The 24,979-nt window shown below is 45.1% G+C and overlaps 2 protein-coding genes across 3 annotated transcripts in view; one reads left to right on the forward strand and one right to left on the reverse strand.

Annotated features, from left to right (window-relative positions):
• Positions 1-3,352: 3,352 nt before the first annotated feature.
• The window catches only part of LOC147620948 (uncharacterized), a 64,874-nt gene continuing 43,247 nt past the window's right edge, over positions 3,353-24,979 (reverse strand). For both annotated transcript variants that reach the window (XM_086825219.1, XM_086825218.1), the window contains exons 8-12: positions 5,948-6,005; positions 5,632-5,750; positions 5,458-5,550; positions 4,466-4,536; positions 3,353-4,388 (exon numbers count right to left, since the gene is read on the reverse strand). In XM_086825219.1, coding sequence (XP_086681345.1) covers positions 4,253-4,388; positions 4,466-4,536; positions 5,458-5,550; positions 5,632-5,750; positions 5,948-6,005 — 477 coding nt within the window. In that variant the 3' untranslated portion in view covers positions 3,353-4,252. The remainder of the gene's footprint in view (positions 4,389-4,465; positions 4,537-5,457; positions 5,551-5,631; positions 5,751-5,947; positions 6,006-24,979) is intronic.
• On the forward strand, positions 7,493-9,322 carry LOC147620949 (uncharacterized). The gene has a single exon (XM_086825220.1). The coding sequence runs from the start codon at positions 7,587-7,589 to the stop codon at positions 9,171-9,173; it is 1,587 nt and encodes a 528-aa protein (XP_086681346.1). The 5' UTR covers positions 7,493-7,586; the 3' UTR covers positions 9,174-9,322.

Consider the following 24,979-nt stretch of genomic DNA (forward strand, 5'->3'; position numbering starts at 1 on the left):
TGACTAGAAGGTGTAGGCATGTGCACGATTGTGTGTTGGAGAATACCAAGACCTTTATGCACCCTTGATCTTAGAACCAAATGCACCACAAACCTAAGAAAAACACCTTTACTCCTACCAAGGTGGTGAGAATGGTGTAGTGTATTGTATGAGTGGAAGGTGTGGGAGTGTGCATGGTAGTGGTGTTGGAGTATGCGAAGACCCTTACGCACTCTTGATCTTAAAACTAAATGCACACAATACCCAAAATGAAAACCTTAGAACATACATATAACTATGCAAGCTTAGACTACTTATGTACAAAACACCATACACAAAAAAAAAAAGCACTAGAAAAGCATATAAAACATCATAAAATAAGGTATAATTCACAAGACCCTTCCACACGATCTACAATATGCAAGCAATGAGTTTAACATTAATCATGAAGATCCATGTAAAGCAACATTAAAAAATATAACATCATGAAGATCCACGTAAAGCAACTCAAGGAGGAATTGGGCACAATAAGAGCTATCATGAAAGAGCAAACCAAGGTCATCCATTAGCTAATAAGGTAATCATAACAAGCCCATTGTAAGCCATACCCAATAACAATGAAGGATTGTTTGTTGGAAACAAAGAAGTGGGAGCAAGAGAAAATGTCTACCCCTTGGGTAGGTATTACATGTATGTACCTTGCTAAAGCCAAGGGTGGTAATAGCTTGTGGCGCAACAAACTAGTGGGGCTAAAACTCCTAGTGCATCACTAGAGACTTACATTAAGCTGTGGAAAATAAGAAAAATATGCATCCTCTATTAGCCCTCATGGCTATTCTAAAATTTTAGACTTTACTATTGCATCAATGAACTACATATGCATTATGGATAATCATATATAACCTTTGGTTGGGACAATAATAAACAAATATGTATAAAGAAGAGTGAAATTAATATTTAAATATGGATAATTATTAGTGGTAGCTATTAGCTAGGGTAAGGAAGTGAAGTCGGCTCCTCTCAGTTGCTAGAACATCTAAACACAACCATATGGGAATATTGATCAAAGCCAAGGTAAGGAAGCAACTATGGTTAACACCTTGCAATGCCAAATCGTGTAACTGCTTTTAATTCTCAACTACCACAACAAACTCCACCATTGGACAAGCACAGTAACTCCTTGGGAGGGAACCAAACCAAAAGGAAGAGGGATCGACGACTTACAAAACCACAAGATTTGCCAAGAACAATAAGGATTATTCAAGACAAGCGTGAATGCAAAGAACGGAGATATATGTAGATATTGATGGTCGAGAATTTGCCATGTCAATTAGTTAGCCAAGGATAACATGGTATGGATGCCAAACCTAATGTAAAGATATTGGATAAAACATGCAATGCTAAAAAAAAATATAGGTAAAAAACCTCAAGTAAAGTTTATTTGATTTGCAAATTTTATAGATCTAATTACTAAAACCTCTTCAAAATGACCATTTTTACTAAAACCTCTCTTAACATTTAGTTAGCTCTAATAAATTTTTGGATTTTTTGAAACAAGGTTCCTTTAGCGGTTCACATGGCCACATAGCATTATTTGGAGAATTTGATGAGTTATTTTCTTTTTAAAATGCATGGCCCTCTTTATCAATGAGCGTCAATCTCATTTTTTTGTTGTGTACCTCCCTCACCCTACAACTCAAAATTAGGGTTTCTCTAGTCTCACCCACCCTCCTCTACATTACGATTTTGGTTCTTGTGCTTTAGGGTTTGCTAAGATGCTTTTATTATAACAAATTTTGTTGTGTTCATTTGCAACCAATTTTACCAAATTAGAGTTTCTTTGTCCATGATATCTCCCAAACTAGGGTTTATTTGTTTCATGCTCAAATTAGGGTTTCTCAATGCATAATCTGCATGTAAATATTAGTAAGTCCTTTTTTGCAATCCAAACTTCAATATCAATCATCTATAAGATGTCATCTCTAATAAAGAAAAGTTAGGATTATAGCTCAAATTGGCTATTTTTATAGTATAATTAATGGGCTAATGCTTCAAGATCAAACAAAAAGGTGAAAAAAGGAGCTTTCATGAATGCCACATTTTGTGATGTTTAAATGTCTACATAAACATGGCGAACTTCCCATCCTTTAAGCTGATAATAAGCATCCTATGACTAGTGAGACGATAGTGACATCCAAGTTTTCATCATGGAAGGATAAGCGGTTCTCCACCTTCGCTAAGCGTTTACTTGGGAAGGGATTGTCCAGTCTGGGGCCACATCAAAGGAGGAAGGGCCGTCAAAACGCATCAATTGCATAAATAATGGCTTGACAAAAGGCTCACTTGAGACCAATTAAAATGTGAACTTATACTTTGTTATTGGACAAACAAGTCAACACAAAGGTAATTACCTGGAGGGTACGTGGTTATCAATGAAATCTATTATATAAAATCATGGACTAGGACGCCTTTTTTTAACAGTGCTACAATTGGATGTGCAAGTGAAGGACCAATTCAAGACTTCAAGACTTCAAGCCTGGGATATATATATAGATAGCCCAAGGGTTGGTCCCATTGGCTTCACCCTTATATAGAACACAAGAAGTGTGTTACATCCTTTTAATGTTTTGGCTACAAGCTCCAAGTATACCTTACACAAGTTATGCCAGATGTAACATGAGTTACAGATTGACTATTGGAGAGGTAGTTAATAATCCCTTGAAAGAAAGAATAATGATAGAATCTGATGCCTATGTAAATGAGTTGGTGTGCACATGATTTGAGTGTTGAGCCAATAGTGTGTTGATTTGAATCTATTATCCCTAGAGGGCAGATAATGGGCTGATTGGTCATTGCCCAATGTAGTACATGACAAATTTAGTTGTTGTCCATAGGCAATGTGGGGTCCACGGGTCTCAAGGCCTCACACTCGTGTGTTCATCCAATCTCTCTCTTGCAAAGGAACCATCTAGAGTTACGGATCCAATGGTTGGGTTTGTGAGTTTACCTACTTTCAATACATCCCCCTACTTGTGTATTAGTTTGGTGATTGATCATTTATGATTGTATTTGAACAACCAAAAAAACAAAAGAGACAATAATAATAATGAGTAACCAGGAATCTTTGTACAAATACCCTTAAAGTAAGCTAGAGCATGCATGGTCCTACTTGAGAATCAAGTAGACAATATACCTCATGTAAGTTCAAAGAAAAGAACTTAGTAGTTTTTCATGAAGACCTTCCTTGTCACATGCATGACGAGAACGTGTGCATTAGAAACATGCATACAGATACAACACGTTACTCAATGATGTAAATCCCTCGACCCCCTTACTGATATCAGTCTTGCATGTAAAACGAGCAGGCCATTAATTTCATAAATGTCACACGGTGCTAGGTCCATTCTTTTAAATGTGGTTTAACCCATAAAGTTACGAGAGCTTCACATGCTACATGTGCTGCAAGTTGGGAGATGCAGCCAAGGTGCACGTACCTTACCACTCCATTTTTGTGCCACAGTTGCCATGGTGGGAGGGGAAAACACTCACATTCTATAAGCTCAAAATCTCCAAGCAATGACCATTTGTTCTTAGAACTTTTGCCCGAATATCGGGTGAACCTCAGGCGTTTATGGTCGCCCCTGAAAACACTCACATTCTATAAGCTCAAAATCTCCAAGCAATGACCATCTGTTCTTAGAACTTTTGCCCGAATATCGGGTGAACCTCAGGCGTTTATGGTCGCCCCTGCATCCTGTGCTCCTAGCTGATGTTGAGCAAGCAAAAGGATGGCCAGAAGCATTAGAAAGATTGGCAATCAATGTACCCCATGCCAACAAGTTAGCCATGCTTCTATCCGCATGCTTTCTTTATATGCTTAGACTATAAGTAAAGCCCCCGTTTAGTTGTTGTCCAATACCTTCTAGAAGACGAACCTTGAATCAACTGGGCTACAGCTTGGATCCATGTTTTCCTGATGCACAAGCACCATCCTAATAAAGGACCTTTTTCAAAACATGGCATTGGACTCTGCTAAAGTAATCACACAACAGCTTCGCAAAAAGTTGTGTGATTGAAGCTGGTCATAAGAGATGTCATCCTCTGCATCAGCTTCTGAAAATAACCTGTGGGTGGATAAACTCAAGATTACTAAAGCTTTATATGTACAAAAACAGGTGGCCACCTTAGGGAGATCAACCCTCCTGCAACTTGTCAACAGGTCAACCAACATGCTATTCCCATGAGGATCCTAGCAGTCAACCTTAAGGGTACTTCAACTATTGATGTGGCCAGACTTTTGCTGCTGTAATGGATCCTCATTCACACCATTGTGGTCAGGCATGCATGCCTGTAAAGATCGGTACTGCAGGCGGACGCTCTCACTGTTATCTAACGTCCTCAGCAAGTACCTGGTGAGCAGAGTCATGTCAATGAACCAGCAAGGAGTCTGTCAAAATCAGGCAGGAGTATAAGAAGACTGACTAACCAGCCATTGAGGCACTTGGATGTAACAATTGCTTCTCTTCCCACAAACTTTTCAGGTGTCCGCTTGTTCCCCTGCAATAATTCACACCCATATTATAAGCAGCACTATGACTACCTTTCCAAAGCATATATTTATTATATAACAGCTATATGCTTTATTCTACTTAACATATCCAGCAACAGTCAATTAGTCTGCATGCATGCAAACATGTCAAATGCGTGGAATCGATACTGTTCACCCATCTATACTGATAGCAATGAGATCAATAAAAAATTTGGACAAGAGAGGGGTTCTCAATAGACCTGCCATCAACTTTGAAAGATGTCCATTTAAACAAGTAATAAATGTATATAACTGACTAATTACTTATTTATAAAAGAGACTCATTAATGAAAAATTTATGCAATTTTAAATGTGGATTTTTCCCTAATTTGTATTAACAAAGAAAGCGATTATTAACGTACTAAAACAAATAATGCTGTGGATTAATTTAAGATAATAGTAGATAATAGTTAGGAAAGATTAGAACCTTTTTGTGGATTTTTCATTTTAATTGTCCACTTGCATGAGAAAGAGACACAGAGAAAAGAGGGGGCGGGGGGGGGAGAGAGAGAGAGAGAGAGAGAAATGAAATGTCATATTAACGTCTTCAAAAGGCCAGAATGACCTATGAGACAAGTTACAATCAAAGGTCCGATACATGCTGTCTGTTGAACAAGAAAGATAATATAAAGCTGAAATAACTGAAGTAAATCCTCAAAGAATAGATAGGGGAAGAGCACCTAAACTAAAGAATAGATGGGGGGGGGGGGGTCGGTCATCGAGAAACTCTCGCATAGGACGCTGGAACATGAGGCCAATCTCATCCGAGAGAGAGAGAGAGAGAGAGAGAGAGAGAGAGAACAAAACCATTTCTTCACAATTTTTATGGAGTTTCTAAGCCTTACAAAGGCAGGCCAAAAGCAATTCCCCCTCCCCTTGATTTGGCATACCTTGATAAGAACCTTTTCATTGACGTTGAATGGATATTGTACTCCTTTAATGTGCCGGACTCCATCATAGTTTGTTGGAGAGCCTGGAATTTCCTGAAATTGAAAGAGATCCATGAGCACACCATAAATATATCCACACATTCAGCTTAACATGATAGGGAGCATGTGATATACTTTTAATCTTTTTATCTTCTCCCCATGCTCCCCCAGTTCTTTTCTGCGCTTCCGAGATGCAATATGAAGTTGCTTTCTGCTCTCCTCTCGTTTAAATGCTGCTGCTGCAGCTCTCAGTGCTGATAAAAAAGAAATTTAACAATCAACATGCAGAAGTCAAAAGAGGATGTATTTGTTCAGTTCTTACAGACCAGATAACAGGCTATTTAAGGTACAGAAATTTAACATGATAAATTTGAAGTTCTTACACAGGAGAATTATTCTCATTTACTTCAAATAAAGGAAATCCTTTGTCCTTGCTAAGAGAAAGCCTTACCATGGTTGGGAATCATGCGTTCAAAGCTGACACCTGCACCACAAGTGCTACATCTTTGCTGTAAACACAATGGTGTAATAAGCCTCTCTCTCTTTCTCTCTCTCTCTCTCACACACACACACATGCATGCATGCATGCAATGCCTTCACACCCTAGACAGCCACAGGTTACCAAGGCTTTCCTTGGTAGTCTCCTTGACAACTAGGAGAGCAGGAGCATAACAGGGTATGGTATACTAGGGTCTTTTTGGATGTCGTGTTCTCCAGATGCTTGCATTCTTGCCTAGAGCTGCCTCGGGCTGCCTCTATGTGCGGGAGTAACATGCAGACGCATACAAAAAAGGCATAGTGACATGGGACGGGGGGAACGGACCCTAGGGACGGGGAACGCCTGGGACGGGGGCGGGACGTCCGCGGGACGGAGGGACGGGGACGGCAGCCAGTCAGCGGAACGGGGACGCCGGGAACGCGTTCCGGGAACGGCGTTCCCTGTCCGTACGGGGACGGTCAAACTGACCGTTGGCGCATTTTTTGACCGTTGGCGGGGCTTCAACGGCTCTCTCTCCTAGCCGTTTGGTGATGCGCAACTCCTCCTCAAGGCTCAAGCTCTCCCACATGGCTCCCCATCTTCTATTTAAGAGACCTCCATGCTCTCCTCAAGCCATCTCCTCTCCAAGCTCTCCCTCTCCAAGACCCAAGGCTCAAGGCTCAAGCTCTCCCTCTCCAAGCTCTCCTTCTCCAACATCCAAGCTCTCCCTCTCCAAGCTCACCCTCTTCAAGCTCTCCTTCTCCAACATCCAAGCTCTCCCTCTCCAAGCTCACCCTCTCCATTGTCCAAGCTCTCCTTCTCCAACATCTCCATCCCAATTCTCCATCTTGACTCTTTCTCAAGCTCTACCATCCATCTCAAGCTCTACTCTAGTCTCTATCACTATGGCATCCTCTTCTCAAACCCCTTCCTCTCCTCAACTCGGGTCCGCCGCCGCCTCCACCACTTCAACAGCCGCTCCATCACGAAGAAGGAGGCCCGCCGTACATCGATGGAGTTGGTGGGATGAGGTAGAGTGCTCGCAATACGGTCAAGGGGGTGGTTCAAGACCATGGGTATGTAAGCTTTGCGGCTACAAGCGAACCGGCGGTGCCCACAAAGTGCGTGCTCACTTCTTGCATGAGCCCGGCAACGAAGTGCAATTTTGCAAGGAGGTTTCGGCCGAGAAGAAGAAGGAGCTCCTTGAAAAGCTTGTGGTTTATGAGGCGGCCGAGTTGGCAAAACGCAATCCTCAAGTGGCCGTCGACCCCACATCCTTTGTGAGGACATCAACGCCGCATGTACCTCGTTCATCAAGAGAGGCATCCGCTTCCCGGGGACGCCAAAGTACTCTTGATGAGAATTGGAACCCTCAATTGAAAGAGGAGGTGGACATGGCGGTGGCACGATTCTTCTTTCATGACCACATAGCATTTCGGGCGGCACGGTAAGTCCTTGGCACTATGCTCATGTACTATTCAAAATTCAAATATCATGCTCTAAACTTTAAAGTTTAAAGACTAAAACTTAAAAGACTAAATGATGGTAAAAATCTGAATTTTGTTTGTGTTTTGCATATGGTGTTTTGGATAGATCTCCATACTTTCGGGCCATGTGCAAATTGATAGCGGAGTATGGACCCTCTTATGTTCCCCCCTCTTCGGAGACCATCCGCACCTCTCTCCTTGACAAGGAGAAGGCAAGCGTGGAGGTGGCGGCCAACCACATGAAAGAGCAATGGGCTGAAAATGGTGTTACCCTCGTCGTTGATGGGTGGAGTGACACTAGAAAGCGCTCCATCCATGGAGTTGTTGCCTACTCACGAGGGGAGACATACTTTGTCGACTCCCATGATGCTTCCGGGACGGGGAAGAGTGCCGAGATACTTGCTGCGGAGTGGGCAACAACACTAGAGACGGTGGGGGCGGAGAATGTCATTGCCATATGTGCGGATGGAGAACCGGCAAATAGGGCGGCGGGGACAATTCTCCAAGCAACTTATCCTCGCATCACCGTGTGCTTTTGCATGGCCCATTGCCTCAACAACCTTATCAAAGACATAGGGGCCTTGGATTGGGTTGCACCTATCATTGAGGGTGCCAACAAAATAGTGACCTTTGTCCTCAACCATCACAGGGTGCAGCACGAGTTTTCCAAGAAGTCAAGCCTCTCTCTTCTTAAGTATTCCGAGACGAGGTTTGCATTCAACTTTCTCATGCTAGGCCGCTTGTGTACATGTAGCGGGGCATTGAGGGGACTCTTCCTCAGTGATGAGTTTGCACGCACTTCAGAGGCTTCCACGACGGTCGGCAAATTTTGCAGGGAAAGGGCGGATGATGCGGCATGGTGGGAGGAGGCCAAGGCGCTTGTGGAGATGGTGCAACCGATTATTGATCTCCTTAGGGTGGTGGATTCCACTCAACCATGCATTGGCAAAGTGTACGAGGCAATGGATCGCATGACAGAGAAGCTAAAAGCAATGTTCAAAGTCAAGCCTCACTATAAACAGGTCAAATCCCTATGTTTGAAAAGGTGGCAAGCCTACCACTCTCCCCTCCATGCTGCTGCCTACATTGTTGATCCTGAGTTTCAAGGCAAAGGGCAACACAAGGACAAAGAGGTGAGCAAAGGCCTTCGACAAACCTTGGATCGCCTTTACACTAGTGAGGAGGATCGCCGCACAATCAAGGACCAATTGCAGATTTATAGAGAGAAGCGGGGGGCTTTTGGTTTGGCAGATGCATTGGCGGAGCGCTTCAAGGTAGGGTCTGCACTTTGGTGGGAGGATTATGGTGCGGAAACTCCAAAGTTGCAGGAATTTGCTGTGCGTGTACTCTCACAGGCTTGCAGTAGCAGTTGCCTAGAGCAACTCTGGTCAGTTTATAGCCACATTGCCTCTAAGAAGAGGAACCGCCTTGGTGTACAGCGTGCAAATGATTTGGTGTTTGTCAGTGCCAACTTGCGAATGCTTTGCAAGGGCTTGACAAAGAAGGCAGATCCTTTCACCGAATGGGAGCAGGCACAGCAGGACCCACATCTCTCTGATCAGCAGAGGGCCGAGATTTTAGAGGAGCTTGAGGTTGTGCCCGAGGCATTGTCCCCCCCACCTCCCCCTCCCCTCCCACTTGAGGACCAGCCTATGGAGGACTTCACCGAGGAGGTCACGATTGATCTTCACCCTTTTCAGCCTCTTGCCTAGTCTCTTGAGTCTTGTATCTTGGCACTTAGTCATTTTGCCTTGAGTGTACACCCTCCTTGGGCCTTTCATTATGCCATTTGGCATTTTTGTTTAGATTGATCATTGTACACTCACTTTTGTTTATCACGCCATCGGCGCCCCATTATAGTTTTTTGCTAATACGACTATGCATTTCTCCTCTTTTTGGTGCAATTTTGTGCTTAATGTCTTGGTTTCTAATTGTAAATCAAGTGTGTTAAAAAAATTTGCAAAAAAACAATCGTTTTCATATTGCCGTTTTTTCCACCGTCCCCGGGACGGCCTTTTGCCCCGTTCCCGTCCCGTTCCCCGTTCCCCGTCCCCGTTCCCGTTCCCCGTCCCATGTTTCTATGAAAAAAGGATTATACTTTGATAAATCTTTAGAGACAAATACACAGGATCGGGTCCCAAATACTCTCTGAAGGGCCCCCACCAGGTATGGTGCATTTGCTTTAATGAATGTGTAGACTGACAAACTGCTGGCTGTAAATAACCAGAACTGCTTGGCTGCGATAGCCTTCAGCCTGAAGATAGCCCCTCGATCTACAATTTCCACCTTCCCTTTAGCCCCTTTGTGGCTGTACTAGCGCTTGGACTTCAGCACTTGCAGAGACTATGAGATGATTTATGAAAAAGGCTGACCATCACTTCTATAGGTCCTAAACATGCTGGTCGGTCCAGATAACTATTGTCGGCCTGCTCACGACTGGGATAAATTAGCATTTAATGTGCTTTCACACGTGTCGGAAATGGCAGCCTTGCTGCTGGCCGACAGGGTTCTATGGGTCTCTATAAAGCTATCCAAGTGCTATGGACTGGCTTATGGGCAGCCCCAATAGCCATAGGCTCTTTGGTGTCTCTTGGATAGGTTGTACATGGCTATCCATGAGACAATCTTCTACAAGGCCTATCCCTTGACCTAGACTGGTGCCTGTGCATCCCCAGCTGGAAGCCTAATAAATATATATATACGTAGATGAATCCAGGAACATGCCCAAATTCACCTTTTAGGAACATGCATGTTATATACTCGTGGTAGTCAACCCACAAGACTATATAACTATCAACTCCATTATGCATAGTATGGACTAGATACTACGACATCCCCACTAACGTCATCAGTGCCTAATAAATGCCCAGTACAACTCTATTTATGCAAGCCGACATGGCTCTATGGGCCTCTATAAAGCTGTCCAAGTGCTACGGATTTGCCAATGGGCAGCCCTAGTAGCCATGGGCTCTTTGGTGGCTCTTAGATAGGTTGTACATGGCTGTCCATGAGACACTCTTCTACAAGGCATATCCCGTGACCTAGATTGGTGCCATGCATCTCGTTAAATGTCCGATACACCTCTACATCATTCCAGAGGGTTACAAATGTGCGGAACATGCACTGACTATGTGCGGGACATGCACATCTGACCATGACCCTCTAGAGTGGATCCCTAGCTGACTCGTCCTGAACAAGGCTCACAAAGGGCCAACTGCCACTCTAAGACTTGCATTTGTCTGATGTACACATATGGCCAGGTGGCATCTAAGTGCGGAATGTACGGGACATCCCCTTCTACTTAACTTGACGGAAGCTGCATGACTTCTAAATACTCTGTCCACAATGCCGGATAATCTTCAAAGAAGTTCTTGTCAAGCCAAACTGCTTCTTCATGTCTCCCGAAACTTTGTGAGGACTTGATGTTGTAGGCCAAATCCATGCTTGAAGCGGTGCAAAAGGATCTGTTCTGGAACCATCACTTCTGCTTCCTAGGTTCCGGATATCTTGGACATCTATGGGAGGAGATCCAGCATAGTGCGTCAACCAAGCAACATGAAACACATCATGCATGCTCCAACTCGAAGGTAACTTCAACTTCATGGACATCTTATTGATCTTCTTCATAATGGGAAAAGGTTTGAATCTCTGAAATGACAATTTTGGGCATCGCTTGCCCATTTGTTTCAACCATTGTTTCATAATCTTGAGATAAACCCAATCCCCTTTTGAGAATTTCACATCCTTTCTGTCCTTGTTGGCATGCTGAGTATAGGCTTCCTGTGCTTTGGCCAACCTATCTATCACAAACTCCAAATCCTCTTGCTGCTAAGTCTCCATCGATCAATTAGCATTGGGCACTGTAGACAATGGCCTAGGCAATAATGACTCGAACAGTCTTCCGACCGCCGCCTCATATGGAGTCCTACCAAAAGCTAAAGAAAAAGAATCCTTTACAATAGCTTGAACCGAAGGTAAAATTTGTTCCCACTTACCTTGCTAATCATGGACATAACACTTCAACACGTCGAACGCCAATTGATTGTAAATCTCCATCTAGCTGTTAGCCTGTGGGTGCAATGCACTAGAAAACTTCAACTTAATACCAAAATCATCAAACAATGTCCTCCAAAAATGACTGGTAAACTTGGCATTGCAATCTAAAACAATGGTCCTAGGTATACCACCGATTGGTCACCAATGCCGGATAAACAGCTTTGCAACATCTTCAACAGTAACATTAGCCTTGTAAGAAATAAGCATTGTTGGGGTTCGGTACCTCATGTGTGTGTGTGTCATGTGTGTCTCATGTTCGACAGTAACATTAGCCTTGCAAGGAATAAGCATTGTTGGGATTCAGAGTCTCATCAATCAATCTTGTCATCATTGAGTCGTGCAATACTCTCTTTGAAGCATTCTCTCTCTCTCAAGAGGCTTGGCGGCGGATACGCGAGCGCAGACCATCCACACCCATCATTGACCCACATATTTGGCACACATTCGTCCACTCATTAATTATATCACATTCTTGATCAACCCTCCCCCAAACCCCCCCCCCTTCCACACCCACCAAAAGCTCGCCTCACATCTAGCTTTTTCACCACAAACATGGTGGAAAAAGCTATGCGGAGACTCCTGCGTGGTTGCTCCCAGGATCACACTGGGATTAGAGGAGAATGCCTCTCCTATGTTTCCAAAACCCTCGCCCCGCTTATAGCTCACATGTTTAACAGAGCACTTTCGCAGGGCTTTCCACACACCTGGTCTCTTCATACTACTGCCCCTATCCACAAGGCTAGGGATACCACAAGGCTAGGGATACCATCTGTGATTGGCCATATCATAGCCAAGCTTTATGGATCAGTTCTTGAGGTAAAGCTTAGTGCCTTGGCAGATTGGGAGGGCTTCCAGGCACCATGCTAGACCGGCTTCCGACAGAACTTCTCTACATTAGATCATATCTTCACTCTCAGGAGTCTTATTGAGCAGGCTAAGGCGGATGGCAGACGCGGAATGGCGGAAGAAGAGGTTGGAGGTAGTAGTCACTTCTCCAGGTGGATAATTACACTTGGCTGAGATAGCCTTCAGCCCGAAGATAGATCTTGTTCTATAGTTTCCACCTTGCCTTTATTCCCTTCTTGATTGTTCTACTTCAGCACTTGCAGAGAATATGAGATGATAAGGCTGACCATCACTTATATAGATCCTAAACATGCTGATCGGTCCAGATAACTGTTGCCGGACTGCTCACAACTCGGATAAATCAGCATTCAATGCCTTGCTTTCACACATGTGAGAAATGGCAGCTTGCTGCTGGCCAACAAGGTTCTATGGATCTCTATAAAGCTGTCCAAGTGCTATGGACAGGCCTATGTGCAGCCATGGGCTCTTTGGTGGCTCTTGGATAGGTTGTGCATGGCTGTCCACGAGACAATCTTCTACAAGGCCTATCCCCTGACCTAGATTGGTGCCCGCACCTAATAAATGCCCTGTACACCTTTGCATCATTCCAAAGGGTTATAGATGTGGAGGACATGCACTAACTTCATGTGCAGGAAATGCATACCTGACCATGATCCTCTACAATGGGTGCCTGGCTGACTTGTCCCGGACAAGGGCTCACAAAGGGCCAATTACCACTCAAAGACTTGCACTTGATGTACAAATATAGCCATGTGGCATCAAAGTGCAAGATGCACGTGACAGGGTGTGACATGTAAGGGTCTTGCACCGTAGTAATCACAACCTTAGTCTAACTAAACTGCACTTAATGATGTTTAAGAGAGAGACAAATATGTGTCAATGCAATGCAGCTATATTAGATGATGAATGCGGGTACAATGAGATCCAAATGGATCTATGCTGCTGAATATGCTGATATGCTGAAAATACTATTGTCCCACTATCTTTCCCTTGTCTCCTGGGAAGGAAACGCTGAAGGGATGCTTTGGAATAGATGCGATGCTGATCTGATGATGAAACGCAGATGCTCTCCTATTACCTGGGAAGGAAATGTTGAGGAGATAGATGCGTTTGCTGAATATGGTGGACTGAATGCTGATGCGTTGCTGAATATGCTGCTCCCAAGGCTTCCTGGAGGAGAAACGCTGGAGAACACCTTGCTGAATGCTGCTGAACTGAGATGCGATGATCTATGTGCAGAGATGAGAGGCTGAAAACGCTGCAGTCAGATGATCCCTCCACTGAATACTGATGCGCCTCTATTTATATGAGTGAGGGCTGCTGGTCGGCCAGCCTGGCTGCAATCAGCCAGATGCAAAAAGCCCACGACTGAATATCTAATGCCAAAAAGGCTGGTCGGCTGATGTAACCATGCTGTCGGCTGATGTAAGCATACTGTCGGCTGCCTCCACAAGCCCCAAACGCTGGTCTATATGGCTAATGTGATACTACCATGCTGAATCCAACTCGTACCATGTGGTACATGCTGAAAACATTCATTTAAATGCCTGAATAATGCCTGATAAATCCTGATGATGCTTATGATTCTAAAATGATGCCATGTCACTGTACACCTGAATGGTGTGCACGTGACATTCCCCGCTGCTAAACTGTTGCTGGGTGGTATACCTGGCAACCTTCGACTCCTCTGTGATCCATCTCCTCCGAACCACTGCCCCCTTCTGTCTTCTGTTGCCGGGACTGAGGTCGTCTGCAGGAGTGAAATCCTTTGAGCCAAGACTCTATGTACTGCGGGAACTGAATGGCAAATGCTGCTAAAACTGCTTGGAAATACCTGAGTCACCCCTGACCTGCCTGTGATAACCTTTCACCTACCATCTCTGTCGTTCCTGAAGCTCTGAACCTCCTGAGGCGATGTTGGAGCAAACTTCCGTCTTCTGTGGAAGAGAAACTCCCTGCTGCTGCCAGTTGAAGCCCAAAACTTATGTCCTCCTTTGATGATGGATGTCATTCTTCCCTGAGAGTTCATGGGCAAACAGGTATGCTTGCAGATGCAAGACTAACTGCTAAGATGACTACTATGCAAGCCATGTGCAACCCTATATGCTGTGCAAGAATACAGATGGATGGGTTACTAATGCATACCTAAGGGAAAATCCCTAAGGGTGGCTTGCAAGATTTTGAGAACTGGGTTTAACTATGCGGAAGCGATTATCATGATGTCTCACTGAATCACTGATGGAATGAACATGCTCTAAGGCTAGTTACCCTGTAACGCTCTGATACCAATGTGACATGTCAGCGTCTTCGACCGTAGTAATCACAACCTTAGTCTAACTAAACTGCACTTAATGATGTTTAAGAGATAGACAAATATGTGTCAATGCAATGCAACTATATTAGATGATGAATGCGGGTACAATGAGATCCAAATGGATCTATGCTGCTGAATATGCTGATATGCTGAAAATACTATTGTCCCACTATCTTTCCCTTGTCTCCTGGGAAGGAAACGCTGAAGGGATGCTTTGGAACAGATGCGATGCTGATCTGATGATGAAACGCAGATGCTCTCCTGTTACCTGGGAAGGAAATGCTGAGGAGATAGATGCGTTTGCTGAATATGGTGGACTGAATGCTGATGCGTTGCTGAATATGCTGCTCCCAAGGCTTCCTGGAGGAGAAACGCTGGAGAACACCTTGCTGAATGCTGCTGAACTGAGATGCGATGATCTATGTGCTGAGATGAGAGGCTGAAAACGCTGCAGTCAGATGATCCCTCCACTGAATACTGATGCGCCTCTATTTATGAGTGAGGGCTGCTGGTCGGCCAGCCTGGCTGCAGTCGGCCAGATGCAAAAAGCCCACGACTGAATATCTAATGCCAAAAAGGCGGGTCGGCTGATGTAACCATGCTGTCGGCTGATGTAAGCATACTGTCGGCTGCCTCCACAAGCCCCAAATGCTGGTCTATATGGCTAATGTGATACTACCATGCTGAATCCAACTCATACCATGTGGTACATGCTGAAAACATTCATTTAAATGCCTGATAAATCCTGATGATGCTTATGATGCTAAAATGATGCCATGTCACTGTACACCTGAATGGTGCGCACGTGACACAGGGGATTCTTGCGAACACGAGAGATGCTTGAACAAGGTTTAAAACCTCCTTTATATAGGGTTCATACATTTTCAGGTTGGCCAGCACTGCCAAAACTGATCCAATCTACCCATATCTGGCCTCTTACCTTGTCAAGGTAAGAGTTGCAACAAAAAATCATGTCCAAGTGCTGCCATGCCTCGCACGCACATGACACAAGAGGGTTACAATGAGCGCAAGATGGGCAACAACATGTGTGCAACGGCAAGCAACAGTACACTGGTTTACAAAATGCCTCGTGTACGGCCCTGGAAGGTGGCAAGGCTTCATATGAAAAGCATGGCTGAGACTCATCTTCCCCAACCAATGAATGAGGTGCCTCCACCATTGCCACATGAGGAGGAAGAGAATCTCATCATGGACGACATGGTGAATGAGTTCTTTGGATGGGAGGTCATAGATGATTGTGAGCAAGATCCAATGTCACAAGAGGAGGAAACCTTGCATAGAGAATAGTGAGTCATGAAAAACGACAACGAGTCACAAGTTGTCATTTGCAACAAGCTGTCTTGATTTTTCACTAGTCCTAAATACTGATAAATTCTATACTCTTTTAGAGACATTGAAGAGAAATGTTTTTAGAAATTTTACAAAATAAGCATAGTTTAAAACTTCTTTTAAAAAATATACTTATTGCTAATTTAAAAGTCCATCTAAAGTCCCACTTTAGGTAGACTTTGCATGGTTTGGGTGACCAATTGATAGTTCTTGATATGCGTGACCACCCCTTCTTCAATGTAAACGTCCAATCCCTTTTCTTAGCGCTTCCACAAGCTAGATATGTCTTCTTAGCTCATTTGTTGATGATGACTTCTTCATTATGCATTGTGTACAAGATCTTGACAAGATGTTTTTGGTGGTGCTCGTTAACCTTGGGTTAACATTCCCCCCTCATGGTTCTAGGTCCATCCTCAGACCTAGGGAAAAATTGGTTGTGGCGAGCTTGAGAAGAAAGTGATTTGAGAGGTTCTTGGTGGTGAAGTTACAAGACATGTCGCATGCAAGGTTAGTTGGTGATGTTTGATTGGAGAGTCGATGTTGAGGGTACATATGTCGGTGCAAATGCATGTGCATGGGAAAATACAAGTAAGAGTGCGTAATGCATGTGCTGGAATGTAAGCACCTACCTTCTTATATGCTTTATAAAATTGAATAGTATGCTATGCAAGAAAGAGTTCATGGGAAGGGTTTTATTGACCATCTTACATTCTTCATGAGTGTGAAGTACATGGCTAGAATGGTAAAAATGTGTTAATTGGGGCCTCTTGATAGAAGTGACTATTGGTAAGTAAGGGTGGGTGGTGAGTTGTGAGAGCATTTGAAGTCGAAAGCAAGGTGGCAATGATGATCAGCTTGCATGAGTAGGAGAACATGGGAAATCAAACATATTGGAAATCAAGGCTAAGGGATCCGATGAGGTGATTAAAAAGCTCCCGTCACTCCGAAAACAGAGAAAAGAGAATGTTGACCTCCCATCAAGCAATAGGATGACACGCTCATCGAAGTGGAGTGGACATTTCAGTGGAGAGTCGAGATATGAATGAAAACCCAAGGGGCATAGCTACTTTCATCCGCAATGCCCTCACAAGCATTAAGGAGATTTTTCTCCTTCAAGCGGAACAACATGCAAAGGAGATCTCTGAAATGCGGGAGCTTCATGGGCGAGAATTGGAAGAGATGAAAACCCAATATAACTAGGCAATAGCAGACCTCAATATCTCCCTCCATGTGGTTAGAGACACCAAAGCCATCAGCAAAGGAGATCTCTGAAATGGGGAGCTTCATGGGCGAGAATTGGAAGAGATCAAAACCCAATATAACTAGGCAATAGCAGACCTCAATATCTCCCTCCATGAGGTTAGAGACCCCAAAGACATCGGCAAAGAGGAACCGCATCAGAAAGCTTGTTCCATCCAGTTTGACCAACTTACCCAGGAGAAGGGCGTCTAATAAGAAATTACAACTTGTGTGTTAACAAAAATTGCAGGGACCTCCACAGAACAAGAACTTTTTTTCCGACAAAACGATCCTTCCATTAATTACCAAGAAAAAACAGCCTCAATGGCTAAGTACAAACTCGACTCCACATGTGGAGCGAGAATCAAGAAACAGAATGAGGGGGATCCTCGTCCGCCTGGCCGCTCTAGGAGGAGAAGGCTATCTCATACAATGGGAGGAGAGGGAAACAACCACATACGTCGTCTATAGTGCCAAGCACGCTGACCACCACTACCAGTGAGAAAGGGACTGGGCCGCCTAATCCTCAAGAAAGCTTCTCGGCGCTTCCGCATGAGGGCTGAACCACCCTGAAGCTTCCCCCACTGTCCAGTGAGAGTATAAATGATATCAAGCTAAATGCTCCGGATGGACTCCGCTGGCGGAGTGTAGGGTGCCTTCGATGGCTCACTGCATCGAGCTCTCCAGATATGCCATGCAGCAATACTGTAGCAAATCTCCCATCTTTGGCAAGAACTTAAATCCAGTGACCAATAGATGGAGTTGGGATTGGCACTGCAACAATACGAAGATGACAGACCTGAGGGGCTAGTCCCCCACCCTCCTCATATGGTTAGCACGTATTGGCATTACGTGTTTATGGTAGCAAAGTTGTTATGCTCGACCAGCCAAGTGCCTTCTATGTGCCACAGAAAGAGAGTTATCTTCCGCGAGCTAAAAACTATCCCACAACCTCTTGCAGAAATATGACACACTACGACAAGAGGCCTGTCCTGCTGATGCTGGCGTGCCCTCAAACCTTCAGCATCTAGATCCGATAGCCCAGTCGTGCGGTGTATGCAAAAAAGGGGGTACCAGGAGTCTCCTTTTTGTCATTTGGATTATGCCATGTCCACTCCCCCGGGTCCCGCTGGAGATGCGTGAGAGGCCCACGCTCCCAAATCCACAAATGCCAGTCTCTCTCTCTAGCCACCTTGGCTGGTGGAGGGTCAATGTGCCACTCATGCGCATGGAAACCAATCACCCTCACCCTCTACAACGTGCATCCCCTGAAATCCTCCATGGGGGGCTCTGCTCTCTCCACTCTACCATGAGGTCCAATAGAGAAGGTGAGTAAGGCCGAGCCCTCATCCGCACCATGAGCTGCCATGGGTATATCATGCCTGGTGATCCTAGCCCATAGTCACAGGGGACGGAGGGGACGGAGGCTTGGAACGCCGGGACGGCGAATCGGGACGGCGCAGGCACGGGGACGGACGGACATCCCCCACGGGACGTTTCTCATAGGGGACGGCGACAGGGACGGCGCAGGGACGGGGACGGCGGTCGGGGACGGCGCTGTGCGAGGACGGCAGAGAGCCGTTGCGCCTGCCGTTGCTCCTGCCGTTTTTGGCCGTTGCGCCTGCCTGCCCGTTTCTAGCCGTTTATGGCTGTTGGGCCTTGGCTCTTCTAGCCGTTTATGGCTGTTGGAGACAGCAGTAAGAGAGACAGTAAGAGAGACGATTTTGAGTTCGTTTCAAGCTTCAGGGGCGCTGCCCCCCTTGGATCCCCCTGGCGGCAGAAATTTAGAGAGAGTATTTTTGAGTGCCGTTCCCTCCCCCGTCCCCGTTCCCTACTTATGGCCGTCCCCCGTCCCGTCCCCGTCCCCGTCCCCCGTCCCTTGTGACTATGTCCTAGCCACTACGGGGGAGGAGGGTCCACAGGACCGGGGCCGGCCACTTTGGAGGGATGGAAGAGTTGATGTCAAGGCTAAGTCCGTCCCTACCCTGGATCCCACTGAGACCCCTCTCTTGGGCCTCTAAGGACAGCTGTCTGAATGTAAGCCAATCTCTAAGTAACCTAGTGGGACCCGTGCTCAAAGCTCCCCACGATATGTGCGGGCAAGCCCCAAACATGTGACCACTAGACATACGAACCAAGGGGTTCTAGATCACAGGTTGTCGGAGACGCTCTTTGGAGGCAACAAGAGCTGACTGTTGAAGGGCCAGCTTAAGATGATCCCAAGCATTCAATATGTCCTCAAATGTAGGCTAAAGCCACGCACAAGTGCGTATCTCCATGAAAATCCGCCTTGTACTCAAGGACCAAGGGCCTCGTAGAATCACGGTGTGGACGGAGATCCTAGCCGAGAGGAAGTTGTGAAGCTAAGTAGAGTCTAGAAACACCTCGGGCCCACTGCTCTGGAAATCCCATCCTGCACATCATTCCCTCTAAAAACCCTCTATTCACTCTATCATAGGCTTTCTCGAAATCCAGAAGGAGAACTATAAAATCTTGTTGTCGCAACCTAGCCGAAGCAGTCACCTCCAACAAAGCAAAGATGTTCAAAATAATCCGATCCTGAACAAAACGTATCTGTGCACCATGGATCAAGTCACGGAGGAAAGGTTGCAGTCATTTGTTGATGGCCTTGGCTAGAATTTTGTAGGCTGTCCCTAGGAGGGTGATGGGTCTCCATTGCCGAATCTCCAATCTGTCACCACCCTCCTTGGGAATCAAATGGATCAATCCCTCTCACAACCTCTCTAGCATGGCTCCCGTAATCATCATCTAATTGAAGGCAACTTTGAGGCCGCCTTCCATGAGATGTCGGTGTCGAAGAAATAAGGAGACAAGAAGTCCGTCCTCTCTCAGGCATTTGCCCCTAGGTAGTGCCGTCATAGCCTCCCCCATCTCCTCTGCAGTGAAGGGAGTGGAATGTTATGTACCTAGACACTAATCTATGCATTAGGGACTAATCCAGTGTGGTTGGGAGAGGGGCAGGATTAGGGATTGACACGCTGACTTGGCTAGATTCCTAGATTAATATAAAACATTTTTAATGGCTATTTATAACAAGTTAGCTATTTATGGCGCAATTGTCACTTTATAAGTAACGCTTGGGTTATTATTGAGACATAGTTGTGCGGATGCACCACTAACCGTCTAGCTTGGACCAAGAGAGCATACATGCTTGTGTCACCCACATGGCGAGTACGTAGGTTGGCATGTCGAAGGCCTACAAGAAGACTTCGGTGGTATGGGACACTAGAGTAAGACATGGGCCTACGAGATTGTGTCAAAAAAGCGAGTTAATCTCTACACTTTTTTGTATAAAATGAGGGTTTGCTTGTTAGTTCTCCACATCCGACACAAGCTCTCTTGGCTAAGAAAGCTAAGAGTACGTGCAAACGGGAGTTTCCCTTGTGCAACAGCAATTTGTCATGGCTGATGAAGTGCAGAACGATCATGGGATGCAGAGAATGTGTCTAGTCTAACAACGGCCATCAAGATGATGATGTGACAATCAATGACCTAGTCACTAAAGTGGACTTCAAGGCCAAGATGACCTTGTTAGAACAACAGATTATGAACCTAACCAACACCACAATTGTTATGCAAGCAACTTCGACGGGTCTGGTAACAGCAAGGGGAGCTGGAACAGCTTTGGTTGCACCTTCTTTTACTCCACAGCCCCACACGAGGGAGAAAAAGCAGAGAACTCAAGAGACAGTTGACTCTTCGCTCCACAAGTGGGATACACATTTTGAGTTCCACCCTTTCCCAGTGTAAAAGGATACAGATTTTCATGACAGCGAAGGCCCTTACCTGGTAGAAAGTGTTACGCATGAAACCCATGACATGGGTAGATTTTGAGCAGGTTTTCCGAGAAGAGTTCCTACAGGGTGAGGATCAGTACGACATTATCTCCCAGTTTAAAAACTTGAAGAATATGACGTTTGACACATATTCTGAGTTACACGCTTGGGTAACTCACATGGATCCTATTACTATTCTTGGATTCTTTGTAGATGGATTGCCTAATGAATATCAGCTCCACATTGGATGATGCTATTTGATATGCTAAGATTTATGATGAGACTGTGAAGCAACCAAGGAAACCCCAACAACCCTTTTCGACAGACCAATCAGGATCCCAACATAAACGAAAGTTTAAGCATGGAAAGAATTCTTAAAGTCCAGCAAAGATCCAAAGTCAACCCTAGACTTCAAGAGACCACAATTCAAAGAAGGTGAAGAAAGCAAAGTAGATACTCCAGTACATTATGGAGGGCTGGTGCTTCACGTGTGGTAAGCATGGGCACATAAGGACGAACTGCCTGCAAGGTTAGGGCAAGTCAAAGTCGAAGGGAGCTCACTTGACCGAGATAAAGCAAGCTACGAGTGAGGGTGCAGCTAAATGATTATGTGTATTTGGCATGTATCTCAGTCACTATTATTATAGGTTGTCTTTTGTCTAGATAGTGTCCACAGCAGGTGATTTTGTTGTTCCATCCATGATTTAGTGAACTCTGTTAAACTTTGTAATAGGATAATTATGAAGCGTGTTGTTCCATTTTATCTAACGCTAATTGAAAGGATTCAGATAGCTTACATGCATCAGAATATCTCAGGGTGGTTAACAGTAAATCTTCTAAGAGACGAGGGTGCTTCTTGAAGCATAAGATTGACAAATGCAACTCTGTATATCCTTTCCCATACGAATTATTTTTAGAAATAGGTCGTAGAGTGCTGCTATTTTGAAGGTTGACCGGAATAGTGTGCCAGTTTTGTAATACTCACTCGGCTCTTAGATGCTCTATCACCATTTGGCCACCCAATTGGTCCACCTGTGCTTTCTTATCATGTATGTACATTGGACTGGTGTCCATGGCAGTTGTATATGCTGGTGATTGATGCCACTCATGTGATACTGTGGACTTGGCTTTCCGTTGGGACTTGTGCCTCCGTGTACATGCCCAGAAATGCTTGGTGGATTGGTGTTCCATTGGGTCTCGTACCTCGTGTACTTGCCTGGAGCACGTTTATTTTGGTAGAGTCTCATGAATGGGGATTGTCCATACCAATGCTGCATTGCATATTATCTTTATGTGCTTGCTTGCAATTGAAATTGCATGTTGTTTTCATGCTTGCTTGACCAATGTGTAGTTCCGGTTAAGGGGACGCCCGCCCACGAACTGTGCGTGTGAAACTGTCTACTGACATGGTTATGTGGCATGTGACAGGTGGTAAGTATTGGTCATAAACCTAGCCTTAGGGGTTAGCACTAATTTATAAGTGAGTGTGTATACACTTCATTAAGTTTTGGGCGACCAAAACTCACTTATAAATTATGACCAGCCCAGTGTTCACACACTGATGTCTCGAGGTGAACATAACCCAATGTCCACCGCCCAGACCTTATCCCCTTTGTACAAAGGGAGTAACCAGCCATGTGTCCACTCTAGCTTGCTCCACAAAGCACCTACCTGCCACCTACACTGGACAACTCACCATCTCACTCCTCCTCTCTCTAGAGTTTGGCGCCTCCTTCATGAGGGCTATTGAGTTGCATTTTCTGCACATTCTCCTTCCCAACTCCATTTCCAAGCTTGCTAAGGTGATTTTCAAGTTCCAAGAGTGATTCCGGATGCTAATCACTCTCCTACACACTCCCAATGACTGAAATTCAACAAAACAGCTCTCTTTATTGCTGTAATTTTTGGTCTTTTTGCTGAAAACCCTAATTTCAGCCCTCCTTTCTCAAGAACACGCCTGTGCTTGTTGCAGCGCAGCCCGCCAGCCTGTTGCCAGGAAAAGCCCATAAAAGGTCCTGCGCTGAAGCTCTATGTGTCTAGCGAGTAGCGACCAACCATACAAGGAGAAGAAGCGCCCGCACACACCACACACTATCGACTCCACCACCCTTCCCTTAATAAGGAGGCACCTCAGCCCGCTTTTCTCCAAAAAGCCAAAAACTAAAAGCAATAGCCCAAAAAGCGCATCCATTATTATTTTAAATCATCTTAAGTTACCTTGTAAACTTAATTCCTTTTGTCCCAAAGGTTATAAAACCTTTATACTTTAATTCTTTTTGTCCCCTTCACACTTGGGGCTGTTCACACATGGGTTTCCTAACTGATGCCATTCACACTGTCCATCCTGTCCCTATGCCCACCTGCATACTATCCAGAGGAAAACACAGGGTCGTAACAGTTCCTTATGAGGAAACCCAATCTCGCCAACACACAACCTCGCAAGCAACACCACCAGCAGCTCGGTACTCTGTCTCTATAGACGACAAGGCAATAATTGGCTGCCTCTTGATGCTAACTATTGCTGCTGCTTGCTGCTCCATGAAATAGCTCTTGATCCAAGGGTAAATCCATAGCCCGATGTAGATCTCCTCGTGTCTGGATCTTCTCCCCAATCTGTGTCACTCCAACCTTGGAGTCTAACTCCTATCCCATAGTTGCATTCCATACTGGTACGGAAAGATTAAATCCGTACAGTACGGATCCGTACGTTTCGTGCGGAACAGGTCAACATGTACTTTTTTTTGTTGAAGCCGGTTCGCATCACCTAGGGTTCAGTACCCTTTTTTTTCTTTCAAAATCCCTCGTGTTTTGGGCCACCTGTCGCGTCTCCGTACCTGTGCACCGTATCTGCGCCGTGACCCGCGTGACCTCTGCGCCCGTCCGTCTGCTGTTGTACAGCTTCAAGGTGCCTCTCTCTCTCTCTCTCTCTCTCTCTCTCTCTCTCTCTCTCTCTCTCTCTCTCTCTCTCTCTCTCTCTCTCTCTACTTACTACTTACTACTTACAATTTAGTACCTGTAGACTCTCTCTCATGAATCATGAATGATCATTGGTGACATACAGACTTTATTTTCAGCCTATTTTCAGCCCTCTATTAATTTTGTATTTTTTCCAATCATTCCCTCTATTTTCAGAAATTCAATCCCTTGAACAATCCCTTTTTAATGTATTTTTTCCAATCTTCATTCCCGAATTTCTCTATTTTCAGAAATTCAGCCACTAAAGTGGCTTCTAATGTTGATTTTTTTAAATTGCAGCTTGTCCAAGATGCCAAAGGCACCAAATCCTTACTGGGCTGCACACACCATCATACTTAATAGCACATCATCAGCACGTGTAGGCACTCGTCATTGGAAGTGCCGTTATTGTAACTTGCAGCAGTCTAGCTCGATCATGCGGGTCATCCGCCACATGTCAAAGTTAGGGGACAAGGGAATTGGTGGATGCCCAAGTATTCCACAGGAGATGGCTGATGCTATTATAAGGGAGAATCCCAAGGAGTTTCCACATGGCAAACAGGTTCGTAGCACTATCGTTGATGACGATGTGTTGTTGGATCCTTTGCCTACAGATGTAGCACCTAGCAGAAAGAGGGCTAGGATTTCTGAGGATGAGGAAGTGTCTGCTTCTTCTGGGCAGCCTTCTACGCAACGCAACATTAATTCCTCCTTGCACTCCATGTCATGGATCAAGGAGAGACAACGTAGGGCTGAGATTGAGATAGAGCGCACTCTCATTGAGTGTAATATCTCTTTCAATGTGCTACGCACAAACCAATGGAAGAGGATGACTGCCGCTGTTGTAGCTGTAGGCAATGTGGATGGGTGGACAGGTTTAGAGTACAATAAGATGAGGACCACCGTGTTGGAGGAAGAGAAGAAGAGGATTGAGACTTCT

This window comes from Cibotium barometz, chromosome 31 (genome assembly GCF_041138505.1).
Source record: "Cibotium barometz isolate CiBa-2024 chromosome 31, ASM4113850v1, whole genome shotgun sequence".
Lineage (NCBI taxonomy): Eukaryota > Viridiplantae > Streptophyta > Polypodiopsida > Cyatheales > Cibotiaceae > Cibotium > Cibotium barometz.

Bases quoted from the DNA above. Each gene is read 5' to 3' on its own strand.
- LOC147620949 (XM_086825220.1), top strand. From the start codon at position 7,587: ATGTGCAAATTGATAGCGGAGTATGGACCCTCTTATGTTCCCCCCTCT.